Source organism: Odocoileus virginianus, chromosome 17 (genome assembly GCF_023699985.2).
Source record: "Odocoileus virginianus isolate 20LAN1187 ecotype Illinois chromosome 17, Ovbor_1.2, whole genome shotgun sequence".
NCBI classification, from domain to species: domain Eukaryota; kingdom Metazoa; phylum Chordata; class Mammalia; order Artiodactyla; family Cervidae; genus Odocoileus; species Odocoileus virginianus.
In genome coordinates, this window is record NC_069690.1 from 8,381,628 (window position 1) to 8,400,024 (window position 18,397).

Sequence of the window (18,397 nt, forward strand, 5' to 3'; positions counted from 1 at the left end):
AGCACTTGGCACAGGCCTGATGCAGAGCGAGCATGTAGCAAGCGTGATACTTCCCGGGGCAACGCACCAACAGAAGGGCTTGGTGCCCACGGTTCCCATTCTCCGGGGAAGGTGAGGGAAGAGGGTCTGCTCAGTTCGGCCTGCCTCCTAGGCATCCAAGGACTGACGGCCTTCCATGTATGAATCAGCCCAAGGAGAACGCCTGGTCGTCCTCACCCCCAGTTTAGAAAGGGCCCAGACCACTCTGGTTCAAGTTCAGAGCCCAGAGCAAGCCTCTTGCTGAGGGTCCAGCCCCACTGCAGACACAGAACAAAGATCCTCATCTGCGGTGCTTTATTATCATAGTCATCAGGTATAAACAAATGGTATAAAGCTGCTCTCCAGGCAGCTCCTATGAATAAGCAAGAGAACAGGGTAAGGAAGAAAAAGGGGAGCCGTGAATGAACCTGGTGAGCCTGGGCCCATAACTCAACCCATGCACAGCCCAACTGCTAACAGCCACTCCTCCGGGGTCGTCACTCCTCCAGGGTCGCTGCTTCACCTCTGTTAACAGGACACAGTCAAGGTATAAGCTCCATGAAGGCAGAAATGGTGTCTGACTCTTTCTGTGTGTTTCCCATGCCTGCCATAGTGCCTGGCAGGTAATAAGTGCTCAACAAACCCAATACTAGAGGATGCAAACAGACCCTCTAAGGAGCCATGACAGCAGTTATTTACAAAGGAAATTCAGGCTTAGCAAGGTTGAGGAACTTGTTCAAGGTCACACAGCTGGTAGGCTGCGGGATCTGTACCCAAGCAGTCTGGCTCCTTAGCCTGTGCGTCTCACCAATCCACTCTGCTGCCTTCCACACACCTAGTATCAGCAAATACACACTCACATACACACAGCACACAAAACTACCCACGTTCACATGCAACACACACAAAATGCAATTTCGATTCACTGTGCACACACACACACACACGAATGTCTAGTTCTTACTGGTGTCTTTGGCTGGCACCCAGAACAGGGAGGGGCTCACCTAGAGAAGGGAGAGCTCTGTGGCCCCAACCGGCCAGCCCAGAGATGCCCAGCCTTCACTTCCCCGCTGCCCCCCTTACCCTGCCTCTAGTTCTTTTCCCTCCAGGGAGCCAAGTCCAATGCCTGGAGCCTACTGCACTGGACAAAGTCCTGAGGGAATCGGTTGGACATGAAGATGTTGTTCTTGGACACGACGGTGATGCCTGTGTTGTCACAGATGATGCGGGGCAAGGAGATCCTGGCCAGGGCCTGCTGCTGCCGCTTGCTGAACACGCCCTTGTTCTGCCACCAGAACCTGCACGGGAACACCCACGGCCACTGTGCCTGAGGCCCTCCTGGGCTGGGAGGACACCCACTGGCTGGAGCTGTTGCTGGGTGACAGAGGACCACGGCGGACAGCGGCTCCATGGCACAGGAGAGCTCCAGGCCCTCGGGCAGCCCGGGGCAGGGAGGGGGGGATTCAAACAAATAGAGCCCCACTCACAGCTGCCCAGGTGCCCCCCCAAACCCACCCCATCCCAGCAGCCTCCAGGCATCACTAACGACAGACAGGCCCACTCCCCCATGAGACCCTGGGCCCTGGACAGGGCTACAGCCAGGTGGGCAGACGGGATCTAGGGAGTGGTGTCTCCTTTGTCCACCCAGAGAGGGACAGCTTGTTAAAAAGTTTCCCCAAGGCACAGTTCAGGCCAGGTGAGAACTGGGTGTGACAGAGGACAGGCCCACGGTGGAATGAAAACAGGAGCAGCGGCCGGGTGAAGCAAAGATGGGACCTTCCAGTGGAGACTGGTGGCCCCGTGACTGCACCCGGGACCCGGAGAAGCAGTGACTAAGGGTGGCATTTTCTCTCCCCGCTCCTTGACAACCACAGGTCCAGATAACTCCTTTTTGCACCCTCAACAGCTTCAAGGTACATCAGTGACGACCTTGAGGCTCCCCAGAACACACTGGAAAATCACGGACTCCTTCCAGCAGGAGGAAGCTGAGGGTCCCCCTGAGGGTCAGGGGCAGGCCCAGAGCTGCGGGGTCTCTGTCCTCACCGGTCACCGTCGCGGAGCTTCCTGAACTGGGTCCCAATGAGGCAGGCGAGCAGCGGGCCCACACGAGCATTTTTGTTGAAGGGTTCAGCCACGCCGCCCATCCAGATATCAATGTTGTTGGGCGTGTGGTACAGGGCCATCAGCCTCCTCGCCAGGTTCAGGTTCCTCAGGACTGTGCCCAGCTCACCCACCGTGTTGGGCACTGGGAGCCCACAGAAGCGCCTCCAGGCATTGTACCCTGTATGGGAGGAGCAGAGGGTGGTTGTGCGTGGGTCCCAGAAAGGCCACCCTCCCAACACAGTGAGGCTACATACAGAGGTCCATGCGGGAAAGGAGGACACACAGCGGCTGCTACCCATCTATAAACCCCCAGGGAATCCTCTGGCCTTCCTGGGAGCCTGAGTGCAGTTGGGTCTCTCCAGGAGCCTCTCTGTCTTCCCCTACCCTTCCCACTCTAAGGTAAATCCTAAATGATCATCACTCCTGCTGGGTCCAAGAACAGGAGCATCTCCTTGCCGTCTGTGGAGATCTCAGACCCGTGATGGGTGAGGTGTGTCTGGAAGGATCAGCCCCATACCAGCTGTCCCACAGCACAGGCATCAGCAGGATGGTAGGCTGATCTGGCCTCCCATTCCAGCTCTGTCCCTGACTCCGCTGGAGAATCGGGGCAGGTTCAGAATTTCTCCAAGCCTCAGTTTCCTCATCAGTAAAATGGTGGTGGTTTAGTCACTAAGTCATGTCCGACTCTTGCAACCCCATGAACTGTAGCCCGCCAGGCTCCTCTGTCCATGGGATTCTCCAGGTGAGAATACTGGAGTGGGTTGCCATTTCCTTCTCCACACCAGTAAAATGGAAATGATAATAATCTCTTCCCCTCAGAATCCACATAAAATGAAGAAAAATTGGAATAGGACTGAGACAGGTTTTCAGGGCAGTAGGGGCTTGTTGTTATTATGATGATACCCTAAGTTGGGGGGTTCCAGCAACACAAAGGAGGTGGAAGGTGCTGGAAATGGGGCAGAGGGGCCCAGGGACAGGTAGAGGCCTGACCTCAGGCTGCACCCTAAGAGCGAGGTTCTGAGGGTTGGGGGGGGGGGGCGGTGCCCCGGTAGCTGGGGGCACTGGAGAGGACAGGCGATGGACTGGGAAGGTGGGTGGGCCCAGGGGTCCCGGGCAGCCCCCTCACCAGGGAGGCCGTGGTCGCGGCTGCGCTGCATGTTGAGCGCGGGCAGGTCCAGCCCAATCCTCATGACCTGCTCAAACAGCCGCTCCCGGATCTCGTCCACCGCGATTTGGTTCTGGCGGTTCAGCTTCGCAGGGGTGGCCATGAGGCCGCGCAGCATGGGGTCGATGCCACCTGGAGCAAGAGGAGCACGCTGGGGGAAGGGTCCGGCTCGGTATCGGAGCTCAGACTGCAGCGAGCCGGACCCGGGGGCAGTGGCGGAGAGCGCTGAGCACACGTGGCCCCTGGCGCCAAGGCCCCCCGGTGGGCAGATCCTCACTGAGGCTCTGCGGTCTCGGGGATGAAGCCATTCACATGAGTCAGGCTCAGATGCTCCCAGCCCCTGGCCTCCCGGGTCCCTGAGGATCACAATGCGCAGGAAGGAGCCCGCTCCCCGGAAGCCGTCGCGCCCCACTCTCTGTTGTTCCATGTGCAAGCAGGCCGGAAATCAGGTGCCCCGAGGGCGGAAGGAAAAAACGATTTATTCCACCCTAGCTCCCTGGGACCAAGTCCACGCGCGCCCCACCCTCGGCGGCCAGTTCACGCCCTCACTCCCGGCCGAGGTCTTGCTCACCTTCGAACACAACCCTCCAGCTGGCAAAGAAGACCCTGCTGAGCGGTACACGGGGGTTGGGCTGCATGGGTTGGTATCGGCTGTTCAGGCGGAACGTGAAGGGTTGGATGAGGGTGTGGCCGTAGCGGAAAGCGATGGTGAAGACATTGGAGATGCGCGGGTCCACCGAGTCGTTGTAGCAACGGTAGGGGGGCAGGTACTTCCGCATGGCCTCCCGCCCCAGCACCAGGGGCAGGTAATCCCGGTAAGTGATGATCTAAGGGAAAGAGACTCAGAGTGGCCTCTCCGCTCACCCTCCCTGCGGATCTTCACCTGCTCCTGACTCGGCGGGATCCTCCCTCGTCTGCTGCTGCTGCTGCTAAGTCGCTTCAGTCATGTCCGACTCTGTGTGATCCATAGACGACAGCCCACCAAGCACCCCCGTCCCTGGGATTCTCCAGGCAAGAACTTTGGAGTGGGTTGCCATTTCCTTCTCCAGTGTGTGAAAGTGAAAAGTGAAAGTGAAGACGCTCAGTCTGTCCAACTCTGAGCGACCCCATGGACCGCAGCCTACCAGGCTCCTCCATCCATAGCACTTTCCAGGCAAGAGTACTGGAGTGGGGTGCCATTGCCTTCTCCCCTCCCTCGTCTAAGGCCAAGGATTTGCCTCCCACAGTACTGGACCTGGGTCCCGCAGAGTGGGACCAAGTGGCATAAAGCAGGCTTGAGTGCTTGCCTGCTGTGTGACCTTAGGCCAGTTATTAACCTCTCTGAGCCCCAGATCCTCAAATGTAAATTACGGGTAATTATGCTGCACTCTGCCTTAGGGAATTAAATAAATGGTTTTGTGAGTCCTTTCATAGCTCCCTTGCCCTTGAGTTATTCCTGTCTCACTTCTCTTATGTGGAGAAGGCAATGGCAACCCACTCCAGTACTCTTGCCTGGAGAATCCCATGGACGGAGGAGCCTTGTGGGCTGCAGTTCATGGGGTCGCAGGTGTCGGACACGACTGAAGCGACTTAGCAGCAGCAGCAGATTTCTCTTAACTAGCATACCAGCTCCTTGAGGGCAAGTGTTGGATCTCATTTCTCTTGAAATTACTCAGTAGGCAACAAAGTGCCTGGCTCACAGTAGGGTTCAATCTATTGTCTGTAGATGGAGAGGAGGCGAAATGGAAAAGGGCCACCCTAGGTGATTTCTCACAGTGAAAAGAGAGGAGAGGGAACAGACACACTCTACATTCTAGACTCTGGAATCTCCTCTCAGAGATAAACAAATCTCATTTAAGTTCTTAGGGCCAATGGAAAACTGGCCACGCTAGCACCAGCAACTCTCTCCACTCCAAAGTTAAGGAGTATTAACAAGCGGTGTGTGTGAGTGTGTGTGTGTGTGTGTGTGTGAGTGTGTGTGTGTGAGTGTGTGTGTGTGCGTGAGTGTGTGTGTGAGTGAGTGTGTGAGTGAGTGTGTGTGTGTGTGTGTGTGTGTGTGTGTGTGTGTGTGCACTCGAGTGCATGTTCGTGACCTGGGAGAGGATGAGGATGCTGGAGCATCAAAACTTGGGAGAAAGGAAATCCCCTGGCAGTCCAGTGGTTTGGACTCTGCGTTTCCACTGCAGGGGGTACAGGTTCAATCCCTGGTTGGGGGACTAAGATCCCAAAAGCTAAGTAGCGCAGCCAATAAATAAATAAAGCACTTAAATATTTCCCCCCAAATTGGGAGAACACCCCCCAGGGATAAGCGAGGGTAAGGAGAGTGCATGAGCTGTGACAGAGCCGTAAAGAAGAGGGAGTGTGTAAAGGAGCCCAATGTGATGAAGGAAAGGAGAATTTACTGAATACCTACTGTACGCCTGGTGGGTCAGCTGCTAAAGAATCCGCCTGCAGTGCGGGAAACCTGGGTTCGATCCCTGGGTTGGGAAGATCCCCTGGAGAAGCAAAAGGCTACCCACTCCAGTATTCTGGCCTGGAGAATTCCATGGACTGTGTAGTCCATGGGTTCGCAAAGAGTCAGACACGACTGAGCAACTTCCACTTTCACTGTGCGCCAAGCATTTTAGACCCACCTGTTTAAACCTGTCAGTATCATTCCTGGCAGACAGGAAAGTAGAAAGGAGAGCAAGCCTGGGAAAGGGGATGAAGGCAAGTGACCCTTGTCAGGCACTTAGTATCTGCCAGGTGTTTTCATATAGCTCGTGAGGGCTAATTTGCACAGCTAAGATGCAGTAGAGGCACTTTGGCATCCCAAGTCTGCCTACCCGTAGCATCACAGATGCCCAGCACTGCCTACCTGGACCATGGCTCCCACGATCTTTCGGGCTTCCTGATAGAGCCTCTCTCCGTTCCAGTGGGGGTTCAGGCTCCTGAGCTTTGTGGCCAGCCGGTTGTGCTCCCGCACAAAGAGCGTGTGCATGGAGGTGAGCTCAGGCATCTCACTCGCACGGGAGTCCCCTTAGGGAAGCAAAAGCTACTGTCATTCCTAAGACCTCCTTCCCAGAAAGGACTTGCTCCGCTGAAACTCCTTCCGGGACCAAGGCCTCAAACGCTGCTTATCGCAAGTTTTCACCCCATGTTCAGTCCGCACCCCATCCAGGAGGCCTCCCTTGATTGCCAGGTCCACCATAACAGCTCTTCAGCGCTGGCCAGAGATGCTCATTTACTAAGCATCAGATCTGACACAAGACTTGCCACCTCCCCATACCTGAGACTGCTAGCACCTGGAGGACAAGGACCATGGCCTGTGCCTTTCTGCATCTGACCCTCCCACCCAACGTGCACACAAACACGTGGGCTTTAACACTCTGCTTGGGACGAAATAGGAGATCCATGAGCACTGCTTGATTGACATTTTCTTGATTGAGGAAGGCCAATAAACAGTGTGCATATTGGCTCTCCCTGTTTTCCTGCCCATGTCAGACACAACAAATGATCACAGCCTTTACTCCTGATAAAATTAGACACAGACTTCTCTTGTGGTCCAGTGGTTAAGAGTCTGCCTGCCAATGCAGGGGACATGGGTGTGATCCCTGGTCTGGGAAGATCCCACATGCCATGGAGCAACAAAGCCAGTGCGCCACAACTGCTGAAGTCTGCGTGCCCTAGAGCCTGAACTTCACAACAAAAGCCACCACAGGGAGACGCCCACACTGTGACTAGGGAGCAGTTCCCACTCCCCACAACTAGAGAAAGCCTGTGCACAGCAATGAAGCACTGAGGACCCAGCACAGCCAAAAATAAAAACTAATATTAAAAAAGAAATTTGATGCAACCTCAGAATCCTTCTTAACACAGGACTCTACTAGAAAGCCACTACTACCTTCTCAGAGCGGCCATTCCCACCTTACTACATGCTAACTCTGCAGCCTGCTTGGCAGAGGGCATCAGGGCACAGGATGTTTGAAGGGCACACCTGAGACTGTTCAAAAGAACCAAGAGTGACCCTCTGATCCCTCTAGTCCTCCCCTAACCCTGCTCTGGAGGATCAGGACCAGGCCCATTTCTGCAAGACACTGGGTTCAGTCCTCACCAGCTCTAAAAGTCAGTGGCAAGGAAATTCCCTGAGAATAACTTTTCCTTCTCATTACTTGACAAGAGGTCAAGACCATCCAGGCTGGGGACAGGTGACTCAACACCATGTGGAGGCTGAAGACTACTGCTCCTTCCCCTCTAGCCCAGAAAAGTCCACAGTGGGGCTGACCTTGATTCTCCTCTCCAGGGCCCAGCCAGCAGCAGCCATCATGAGGAGAGGCTGAGAGGCCAGAGAGAAGGGCTTCAGACCCGCTGCTGGGTTCATAGTTACAACCACTGTATCAAGTAAAATTTCCGGGCACGGCCACCATCACTGCCCCAACCTTATCCCCAGGACTGCCAGTTGTCTAAATCGAAAATCCCACCTGGAATCGAGGAGGGGGGAGGTGGTGATGTTCTGGAGCAGCTTTGTCCCACAGAAATTCTGCACTGATGAAAACATTCTACATTTGAGCTGTCCTCTATAGAAGCCACTAACCTATGGGGCTACTGAACACTCGAAATGAGCACTTGAAAGGTAGCTAGCACAGTGGAGCAAGCTTGTGTTTAATTTAAGCTAAATCACATATAAATGAAAATAGCCACGTGTACCTAGTGTCTGCCATATTGGGTACTGTTGTTCTAGAGGGTGAGGGTGCCATCCTGCTCTCTGTCCCTTTGGTTTCCTGTCTCTTGAGGATTCAGCTTTCCCCCCTTGCAGAGCCCAAATGGAAACGGAGCAACAGAAAAAGGGCTAGATCGATGGAGCCAGGCGCCTTGGCCATCCCTGAGTCTCCTTCTTAGGTTTGGGGTTTTTTGTTCTTGTCGTTTTGGGGGTTTGTTTTTGTTTTGCCTTTCCGGCTCCATCCAACTTGTTACCAAGGCAACTGGATTCACATCCTGTGAGTTGGTGAGGGGAGCCTCTCTGAATGCTAACCCTACAAGGGGCTCTGCAACAGGCTCGCCGTGACACCAGTAGGGGGCGCCCTGCATCAGTCCAGGTCCCTGCCGGGGACTGACCTGCCAGGAAGCAGGGGATGTTTGCCGAGCGGTTGGTGAGGAGGCAGGGGTCATGGCGCCGGTTGTCGAAGGGCAGCAGGGCCCGGCCGTTGTCCTGGAAGCGAGTGTTGACGGCCAGCAACCCCAGCTGGTTGGTCAGGTTGCGCAGCCTCCTGGCCAAGGGGTCCTCGCTGCCGTAGACCATGCTGGCGTCCACGAAGGACGTGAGCGCGTTGATCTGGTTGCGGATGGTGATGTTGCTCTGGGTGCAGGCCGGGCAGGAGCGGAAGAAAGGGATGCAGTCCTGCTGGTTCTTGATGCGGGGGTCATTGGGTGGGATCTGAGGTGCAGAGAGAGGCCCCGCGGACTCGCCGCGGCCAGGAACAGAGGTCAGGAGTGGCTCTCTCTGGTCCACCCACCTTTTTAGGCCCTGAATTCCCGCCGGGGAAGCAGTCTGGAACCCAGGACCAGAGTGGGCCACCAGACAGTAAACAGCGCCCCTCGGGCCCCCTCAGCTGGCAGGAAGGCTTCTCAGGGCCCCCCAGGGATGAGCCTAAGGTCCCACCGGCAGAGCGCCTCTGAGCTGGAGGGGCGGTGACAGGAGGGCCGGCATGGGGGACCTGGGCCCCCTGGAGGCTCGCTGCCCAGTCCTCCGACCCTCCCCCTCAGCCTCCTCTGTCTCCTCTCTGACTCTCCCTCTCTCCTCGGGTCCCTGGCGCTCTGTCTGCTGTCTCCCGCGGCCTCCTCTTCTTTTCCTTCCCCTTTTGTCTCTCTGTCTCTCACTCCAGTCCCTGTCTGCCTCTGTCCTCCTCTCCCTGGGACCCTCCTTCCTTCCTTCTCTCCCCTGCTACCTACTCTGCACGTGTCCACTCTCAGGCCCGCTCCAGCCCCACTACCAGGCTCTGTGTGATATGGGCTGGGGGTGCGGACCCCCCGAGTGGGGAGGGAAGACGACTGAGCCCCCCAAGGCTTGCACACAGAAGTTTGAGGGACAGTGGGAAGGTCATCAGCCCAGAGAGGGTGGGAGATGCTGGCGGTGGCGGTCAGGGCCAGGCTTGCTGGGACCCGGGGAAAGAAAGCTGGGCAGGAAGGGAGGGGGGCCCCCTTAGGGGAAAGATGTCCCCCTCCCCCGGCCCAGCGGGCTGCAGGCTGGGGCCCGGAGGAAGCACCTTGAGAGGGAAGCACGGCGGCTGCTGCAGGCAGCTGATCTCGCAGTTGATGCCGGTGAGGAAGGAGGCGCGGGCAGCTGGTTCAGGGGTGAAGTCGAGGTCATGGTCGAGCAGCTGGCCCCACTGCATGAACATGAGCGAGCGCTCCTGGTCCGGAGTCAGCTTCTCCGTGGGGAAGCGCACGATCTCGTTGGACACGGCCCGAGCCTGTGGGACACGGGACATCAGGAACCACAGTCTCGGCCGGGCTGCTCCCCGTCCGCCCGGCCGGGGCTCACCAGGGGCACTGGGAAGCCGTTGCGCTTGACCCCGGGTGTCCAGCCGAAGGGCAGCGAGAAGCCGTCCTCATACTCTGCCGGCAGCCAGCGCACAAGGGCCCGGTTGGAAGCCCCCAGCGTGGGGCTGCGCCTGCAGGGGTGGAAATACAGGGCGCTGACTCCAGTTGGTAGGGTCCCCAGCCTCCAGCCACCGCCCGTCTAGAACCAGCCCCCAGCGGCCACACCTGTTGTTGCATTGCCCGGTGATGGTTCGGTACTTGTCCTTCTCTGGGCAGGTCACCCCCAGGTCCTGGTGGGCGCAGCCGCTAGTCTTGGACAGCAGGTTCAGCTGGGCTGGGGTCAGCACGTCTGTGGACCGGGCAAAGGAGGAGGCAAGTGGGTGCTGAGCCCCAGTTTTCTACCCACAGCTGGGGAGCCTTGCTTGGGGGATGTGGTCTGAGGACATAGTGTGGGGATGCTAGAATACCCCCTGGAAGGACGGGTTGGGAGAACCACAGGGATCAAGTGAGGCGCTGGCGTAGTAGCGGGAACTGTACCTGTGACGTTGAAGCGGCCTGGCCACAGGGCCCTCAGCTTCCTCTCCAACAGGCCGACGGCCACGTGCAGGTAGTCAGCCGCCCTCACAGCAGTCCTGGTGGCTGCCACCGGCTGCTTGAAGTAGGACAGGAGTTCCATGGGGCTGGCCGAGCCGCTGTGAAGCCGCTGCTTGATGCTGCTTGGGGGAGGGAAGGGTGAGCCCAGAGAACGGAGCGGGAGACGCTCTGCAGGGCCCCAGCCCAGAGCTGTGGGCTCGAAGGACCCAGAGCCGGGAAGCAGGTTTGTCTTTGTAAACACAGTTTGGAGCTGGGAGTCCAAAGACAAGGCCGTGGGAGGCATGGTCTTGAAGACATTTTCACACCCAAAGATAGAAAGACCGACCGGCAGAGGGCCCCACCTCCAGCCACGCGTTCCCTGCTGCCTGTTCCTTCTCTGAAAGGCAGGGGACAGCCTCACCCAGAAGCCCCACCTTTCCCGCCGCTCCTTATAGGCTTTGTCCACTATCCGCTTGGCCTCCTCCATGCAGGTCAGCACCACCGAGGTCTCCACTTCTCCCGGGCCAGCTGCCCAGACCAGGTCAGGAGGTCAGGAATGAACCCAAAGCGCCCTTTGGGCCCCAGAGCCTGGGTGGCTTACAAGGAGGCAAGGAATCCCAGGGACTCAGAACTACCCTCAACATGCCACCTTTTCCCTTCTTTCTGAAGCATTACCTGGAGGGGCACCCTCCGAGGGCTGGAGCATGATCAGAACCACCAGGAGTCCCGCCGGGCCCAGGAGCAGCTTCATCTCTGCAACAAGACCCCATGCCCACAAAGTGTGCAAAGCCCACAGTGCGCTAGGGAGACGAGCGCCCCACAGACGCTTCCTCCCAGGCCCCTCACCCCCTCCTTCTCACCCAGTCTCCCCGCACTGGGTTCCGCCTACAGACAGAGTCTAGGATCCCACCTCTGAAGTTCCAGGGCTCCACCTGGCTTTGGCATCACCTTTTAGCTGAATCTGGGCTTTTATGTCCTCCAGGCTGGAGGAGGGACAGGGCAGGTGGGTCCCGCCCCTGGAGGCGAAAGTCTCTCTCCTCCCCTACTGGGGCCAGGGAGCACAGAAACAGCCCCCTCGCATGGGAGAAACAGGCAGTGGAGGAGGGACCAAAACCGTCTCCAACCTTTGAACTTCGCACACCTCCAGAGAGTCTCAGCTCCCCATATGCTGTCCCCTTGGGCTGCAAAATCGTATCCCCCTCTCCAAAATTCTGGTTCACCTGAGTATCCAGGGTTCCTTTGCAAGGGATGAAAGTTAAGAACTGACAGCCCAGGGAATAATGGGAAACAGAAATTGGGGTGATGATGGCCCGATCTGCCTCTGGACACTGTTCCCCCACGCTCAACAGTAACCAGGTCCCTGTGGCCAACCGTGGTGGGCAGCCCCCCATTCTTGGAGCAGGCTAAGGGGACAGGAAATCTCACTGGAGACCATTGAGCTTCACAAGAAAGAGGAGCGTGGGGGCTACGGGCTGAGGACCAAGGGAACTTCCTCTGTCCCTCTCCACATCGCCTTTCCTCTTGGCTCTTGGTAAGGGACTGCCTCCAACACCCCCACCCTCTGCTCCCAGATTTCAGGAACCAGCAGAGAACAGAGCTGGCTGTGGTTAGTGGTCAGCTGGGTGACGCAGCCCAGACCCAGAGGAAGGCTGGCAAAAGGAGTGCCAGCAGGAAAGGTGCCCTACGAATCATGACGCTGTTCATCCGCCTTCCTGTGCCCCCGTCAGGCTGGGCACATGCCCACCGTGGCCTATTCGGTCTATCCACACCTCCTACCTCCAGACACCCTCCTGCACTCACTCTTGACATCTATCCCCAGACCACCTCTTGGCCCAGGAGCAGGGACAGCGACAGCGACATCTTCCCGGTGTACCTTCCCACCTGCCAGGAAGCCCCATGAGAAAGGGGGCCATTCTTCCAGCCTTGTTCTTCCAGGGCTTGCTATGTGTTAACTTGGACAAGTGGCTCTGTGAATCAGGTTCTAGAATTTTATAGGCTTTTGAAAAATACTTTTTAAAAAAAAATCCTGTATTTCCATTCATGAAATGTTATAGAATAAATAAATTATTTACAAACAGGTGAGATTATGGGTAATTTTTTTTCTTTCCAGCTTTGTCATCTTTCACATAAATAAGAAACAGGAAGGAAAATAATTTCCCATATTCCTAGCACTGACTAATCATCCCATTTCATAATGGATATGTAGATGCAGATATAAAATGTATTTTATTTATTTATTATTTCATGTTGGCTGCGCTGGGTCTTTGCTGCTGATTGTGGGCTTCCTCTGCCTGCGGCAAACAGGGGCTACTCTCCAGTTGCGTCGCGCAGGCTTCTATTGCAGTGGCTTCTCTTGTAAAGCATGGGTTCTAGGCGTGCAGGCTTCAGTAGTCGCAGCACGCGGGCTTAGTAGTTGTGGAACACAGGCTCTAGAGCTCAGGCTTAGTAATTGTGGCTTTTGGGCTTTGTTGCCCCTTGGCATGTGAAATCTTCCCAAACCAGGGGTGGAGCCCATGTCCCCTGCATTGGCAGGTAGATTCTTAACCACTGGACCACAGGGAAGTCCAATGTGTATTTCAAACAGTGACAAGAACATACTTATCCCTGATGGTCCAGTGGTTAGCACTTGGCATTTTTCACTGCCTTGCCCTGGGTTCAACCCCTGGTCAGGGAACTAAGATTCTGCAAGATGCAAGGTATGATCAAAAAAAAAAAAAAAGAACATACCTTAAATATTATTTTATAATCTGATTTTTAATACTTAATTTAGCCTGGACATCTGTGTCAATAAACAGATTTATTTCATTTTTATGTCTGCATAATATTTTGTATGAGATGCTATGTTTTATTCACTAATCCTCTCTTGTTAAGATACTTGGGTCATTTCCTATTTTCACTGTTAGAAGCAGTACTAGGATCATTTCCATGTAAATCTCCAGTCACCTCTTCATTTATTTCCTTAGGTAAAAAGTCATGAAAGTAAAATTGCTGCATATTTGGGTATCCACATTTTTAAAGCGTTCACCCTCCCAGCCGTGCGTGGAAACACCCCATCACCCTCGCTAGCTCTGACAGTTAGTGGCCTTTTACTCTTTTAAGGGAAAGGTCAGAGCCCAAGAGGGAAGAGACATTTAATACAAGCTCCTCTTAGCACAGAAGAGAAAGATGGAGTTCTGGGAAGGAAATGACTTTGCCTATAGCAGCAGTGTGACACAGCTGGGAATAATCTACTGGCCAGATCTCTTGACTTACAAACAAGTGCTCTTTACCCAATGGCCTCTGAAAGTTTGTTCCTGACCTCTCACCCAGAATTGTTCAACGAGTAATTGCCAAGCCGCTGCACATGCCAGGGGCCGTGCCCTCTAGTGAGCAAAGACCCTGACCTCAACGGGCACAGGAGGGTGCGAACCAACAGCACCCCAACAACCTTGGGCAGACTTCTTCAGGAGCATCAAAGAAGGCCTTTTTGAGGAATTAGTATTTGAGATTGTTTTGAAGAGTGTTTAGAAGTTGGACCCAGGAAGGAAGACCGCTCCGGCCCCTGAGAATGACACAGCAAAGCTTTGGCACCGGGGGGCTTCATCCAGATGGTTCCAACATGGGGGAGAGGTTGTGGCAGGCCCGAGGTCTAGGACACAACACTCTTGCTGACTTCCTGAGAAGTCCTTGTTCTGAAGGCTCCAGGGAGCTGCGGAGGCCCTGAAGTGCATGGTCAGAGTTCATTTTAGAAAGCTCACAGGGGAACTTCGGGGACCATCCCAGAGCCCCAGGGCCAGGCATGAGGCATCACAGTGATTCATAGGCATCAAGAGACCTGCCCTGATTTCTCACACACACGTGACAGTGAGGCAGTGAATTCTGAAAAACTGAAGCATTTTCACAGAATGATACTAAGATGCCCTAAATTCTCTGTGTGGATGGGGGAGGATTCTCAAGATGGACCATCCCAAACCACCTGCCTTTGGCCCACAGTGGGGGCTGTGGGCCTACATTTGTGTGCAGAGGTTTGAGATGCTCTGTGACGATGTGAGATGCTCTTTATGATGTTTGCAACTAATTAATAATGGGCCAAGTGACATTATTGCAAGGCTGACCAGTCTGTATCATTGTTGATTCCTCATCTCAGCCCTGTTTGTCTGAATGCATGCAGGCTAGGTTGCTTCAGTCATGTCCAACCCTTTGTGGCCCTATTTACTGTAACCCGCCAGGTTCCTCTATCCATGGGATTCTCCAGGCAAGAATACTGCAGTGGGTTGCCATGCCCTCCAGGGGTTCTTCCCGAGCCAGGGATCGAACCCTCATCTCTTACATCTCCTGCATTGGCAGGCGGGTTCTTTACCACTGGCGCCACCTGGAAAGCCCAGGTGTGACTGAGGCTCAGAGGGCTTCTCAGCGTGCAGAGTCACCAGGAGAATGTGTCTGCCAGAAGAGATGTTTCTGACAAACCTCATGGCCCAAATTACCCCTAGCATCCCATCCTGGGGTAGCCTCTGGAGGCCGCTGCTGAGACTGCTGCATTTTAAGACTATAGTCCTTTGCTGGAGACCCCCTCCACCCACACACACTGCCCTCCTTCTCCCCAATTTACCTTCCCAAGCATCCCCACTCCTAGGGTGAAGTCCAGCTGTCTGTGGAGTAACGGGCTCTCTCTGCTACTGCTTGCAAAAAAGTTTACCTGTCTGTGGGATAACGGGCTCTCTCTGCTACTGCTTGCGAAACACTTTATTCTTTCTTAATGCTATTTAGGAAACAGTTCAGTTGGGATTACAGTCAGATTTCCTGTGTGCGTGTGTGGCTGGAGTGAAGGAGGTTATGGAAGCTGGGGAGGGGGTAGGAACAGTGACCCCTCAAACACCCGAATTGCACCCTGTCCAAAGTCTTTGCTTTCTGTCTCCTTCAAGTTTTAAAAATTAATATAGAAGTATGCAAGTAATTAATACCTGGGTATGTTTTGAATAAAATTAAAATATTACAGGTCAGTTTCTGGATTAGGTTATTATATCATTTTCAATTATAGTCCCTTCCCCAACTCTTGAGACATAAATACTATTGCCATTTCTTTGTTTGTCCTTCCAAATCTTTTTACCTTACATTCATTTATGCAGGTAGATCTGTGGGAAATATTCTTGTTTGTTTATTTTTCCATAAGTGATATCACATTATACATACTGTTCAGCAGCATGCTTCTTCTCACTCAAGAATACCTCTTGCAGATCTGTAATCATGTGTTCCTTACAAAACTGTCTCACTTTAGACCCAAGAGACACAGGTTTGATCCCTGAATTGGGAAGATCGCCTGGAGTAGGGAATGGCAACGTGCCCCAGTATTCTTGCCTGAAAAATCCCATGGACAGAGGAGCCTGCCAGGCTACAGTCCAGGGGTTGCAGAGTCAGACATTCCTGAGCAATTGAGCATGCACACACAGTGTTCTTTAGATGATATACCACTACTATGCAACTCTTCATCTTTGTTGGAAGCTGATACTTTTCCATTTTTCATGATTAAAAACAATGCGGCAAGAGCCTCTTTGTGTGCACACGTGTTCTCCAGATTGAGAAGTAGGTCATATGCCTTTTAAATGTTTAATAGATATTTCCAAAAAAGTAAAATTCTTGTAGGCAAAGATTAGAATCACATTACTGGTTCAGTTTTTACTTCTTTGATTAATAGTTTATGCATCATTTTAGTTGCATTTAGTTCTGTAAATTTCCTGTGTTTGGTTTTGTCCATTTTCCTATTGAATATCACTCTTTTTATTCAAGTGCAAAGTTATTATATACTCTGGATAAACAGTAATCTGTCACCTGTCTTGTGTGTTGCTAATATTTTTTTTTCCAATCTTGTCACTTTTCATTAATATTTTGTAGGGTCTCAATTTTGAGGTGGTCTGATTTATCAATCGTTTCCTCTATGGATTTTCTTTTCAGACTTAAGAGGATCTACCCTTTTTCAAAAATCATAAACATATATATCCTCCTGTATATTTTTCTAAAAGCTTTGTTGTTCAGTCTCTTAGGTTGTGTCTGACTCTTCACGACCCCGTGGACTGCAGCACGTCAGGCTTTCCTGTCCTTCACTATCTCCTGGAGTTTGCTCAAACTCATGTCTCAGTAAGTCGGTAATGCCATCCAACCATCTCATTTTCTGTCACTCCCTTCTCCTCCTGCCCTCAATCTTTCCCAGCATCAGTCTTTTCCAATGAGTCAGTTCTTCGCATCAGATGATGAAAGTTTTGGAGCTTAGATTGCTAAATCATCTGCAATTTTTGTGTGTGAATAGTGTAAGGGAGAGAGCTACCTTCATTTCTTTCCAAATGGAAAACCAGTTGTCCCAATGCCTTTAATTGAATAATCTGTTATTTCTCCACTGAACTGAGATGCTACTTTTGTCATTTACTATAAATGTGTGTGTTTCTAGATTATTCTGTTCTATTGATCTACTAGGCTATTTATACGTTCTATCTTAATACCTAATCATTGCAGTTGCCATAACTTTCTAATATGTTTTGATTTCTTATAAGATAAATTCTCCTTCCTCATTCTTCTTTTTCAAAAGAATCCTCAACATTCTAACATATTTACTCCCTCTTTTGAATTTTTGAGTGTCTAGTTCCAATAGAATTTTATTAATATTGCATTCAATTTATGCATAAATTTGGTGACATTTGGCATTTTATGATATTCTATCTTTCCATCCATGCACATTCATCCATTTAACATGTATTTACTTAGCATGCCTATGCCAGCCCTATTCTTGGCACTGGGGAGTAACTAACAAATTACTTGCTCTATGGAGTTTACATTCTTAAGAAATAGAGTACACCATTTTATTTGTCTACTTTGAAGTGTTAGTCTACATTGAAGTGTTATTGTTTTACCCTCTTGTTAGGTTTATTCTTAAATGCTTTCTTTTTGAAAAATGTATATAAATTTGGTCTTTTGAGTTTCTGCACAAAACCTATAAAATCTATAATAATAAATATTCTCTTTCCCTTAAAAGCTTTTGGTGTACATATTTTTAAAGAAAAGAATTTAGCATACTTCTTTTGGTTTTCTTTAGAAGGTAGAGTCATAGAGCTGAAAAGCATTGGAGGTTTTTAACCCTCTATTCTAGAAAGGTTGCACTTCCTACTTCATGAACAAGAGTAAAAATTTTTAAAGAGTGAGCATTCAGACTTTTGTTAGTTTCAAATAATGACTTTCAAATTTGTTTAGGATAGTATAGTAAAAGTAAAGACAGGTTAAGCTACATGACCACGTAAATATTTAATGGTTATTCAGTTAATTCCTTTTATACCTGTGGGTTTTGGTGGGGGGGTAGGGCAGAGGGCGGGGATGGGTGGTAAGCTTCCATGAGACAAAGTTCTAAAAAATGACACTAAAAATAAGAAGCACAAAACTCAAAGTAAAATAATTCAACAGCATCTTTGTCAGTCAGACAGACTACTTAAAATTTAAAAGGATGGATAAAGCCAGTGTCAGATAACATGTGAAAAAATAAGTGTAAATTGGCTCTGTGCCATGGGAAGGCAGTTTGGCACAATCAGTCAAAATCCAAACACTTGCTCTGACTCAACATTTCTACTTCCAGAAAGGAATTTATTTTTCAGATGCATTCTTAGGAAAACAGAAAGATACCTGCACAAGAGTGTTCATTTCAGCCTCATTTGCAACAATCAAGAAGACTATAAACAAGCCAAATGTCCTCAACAAATTTTTGCCATATTGTGGTACATCTACATAAATGCAGCCTTTAAGACTAAAGAGGGAGGTCTATATGTAGCAATAAAGCTACTTTGGGACTTCCTGGTGGTCTAGTGGTTGATAATCCGCCTTTCAGTTCAGAGGATGCGGGTTCGATCCCTGGTCCAGAAACTAAGGTCCCACTTGCCTCGAAGCAACTCAGCCCACCTGCTGTGACTACTGGAGCCCGCAGCACAACTAGAGACTCTGTGCATTGCAACCAAAGATCCAGCTTGCTGTTCCTAAGACCCAACACACACAAATAAATAAATAATTTTTAAAAAGAAAAAGATCGTT

The 18,397-nt window shown here is 51.9% G+C and overlaps 1 protein-coding gene across 1 annotated transcript; it reads right to left on the reverse strand.

Moving 5' to 3' along the window:
* Nucleotides 1–318: 318 nt before the first annotated feature.
* MPO (myeloperoxidase) lies at nt 319–11,117 on the reverse strand. Its single transcript, XM_070478524.1, has 13 exons — nt 11,033–11,117; nt 10,792–10,885; nt 10,322–10,497; nt 10,010–10,133; nt 9,786–9,915; nt 9,508–9,714; nt 8,360–8,678; nt 6,123–6,283; nt 3,858–4,113; nt 3,248–3,418; nt 2,062–2,299; nt 1,102–1,316; nt 319–543 (listed from the first exon to the last, which is right to left on the reverse strand). The coding sequence occupies exons 1-12, from the start codon at nt 11,106–11,108 to the stop codon at nt 1,109–1,111; spliced, it is 2,160 nt and encodes a 719-aa protein (XP_070334625.1). The 5' UTR covers nt 11,109–11,117; the 3' UTR covers nt 319–543; nt 1,102–1,108.
* Nucleotides 11,118–18,397: the final 7,280 nt, after the last annotated feature.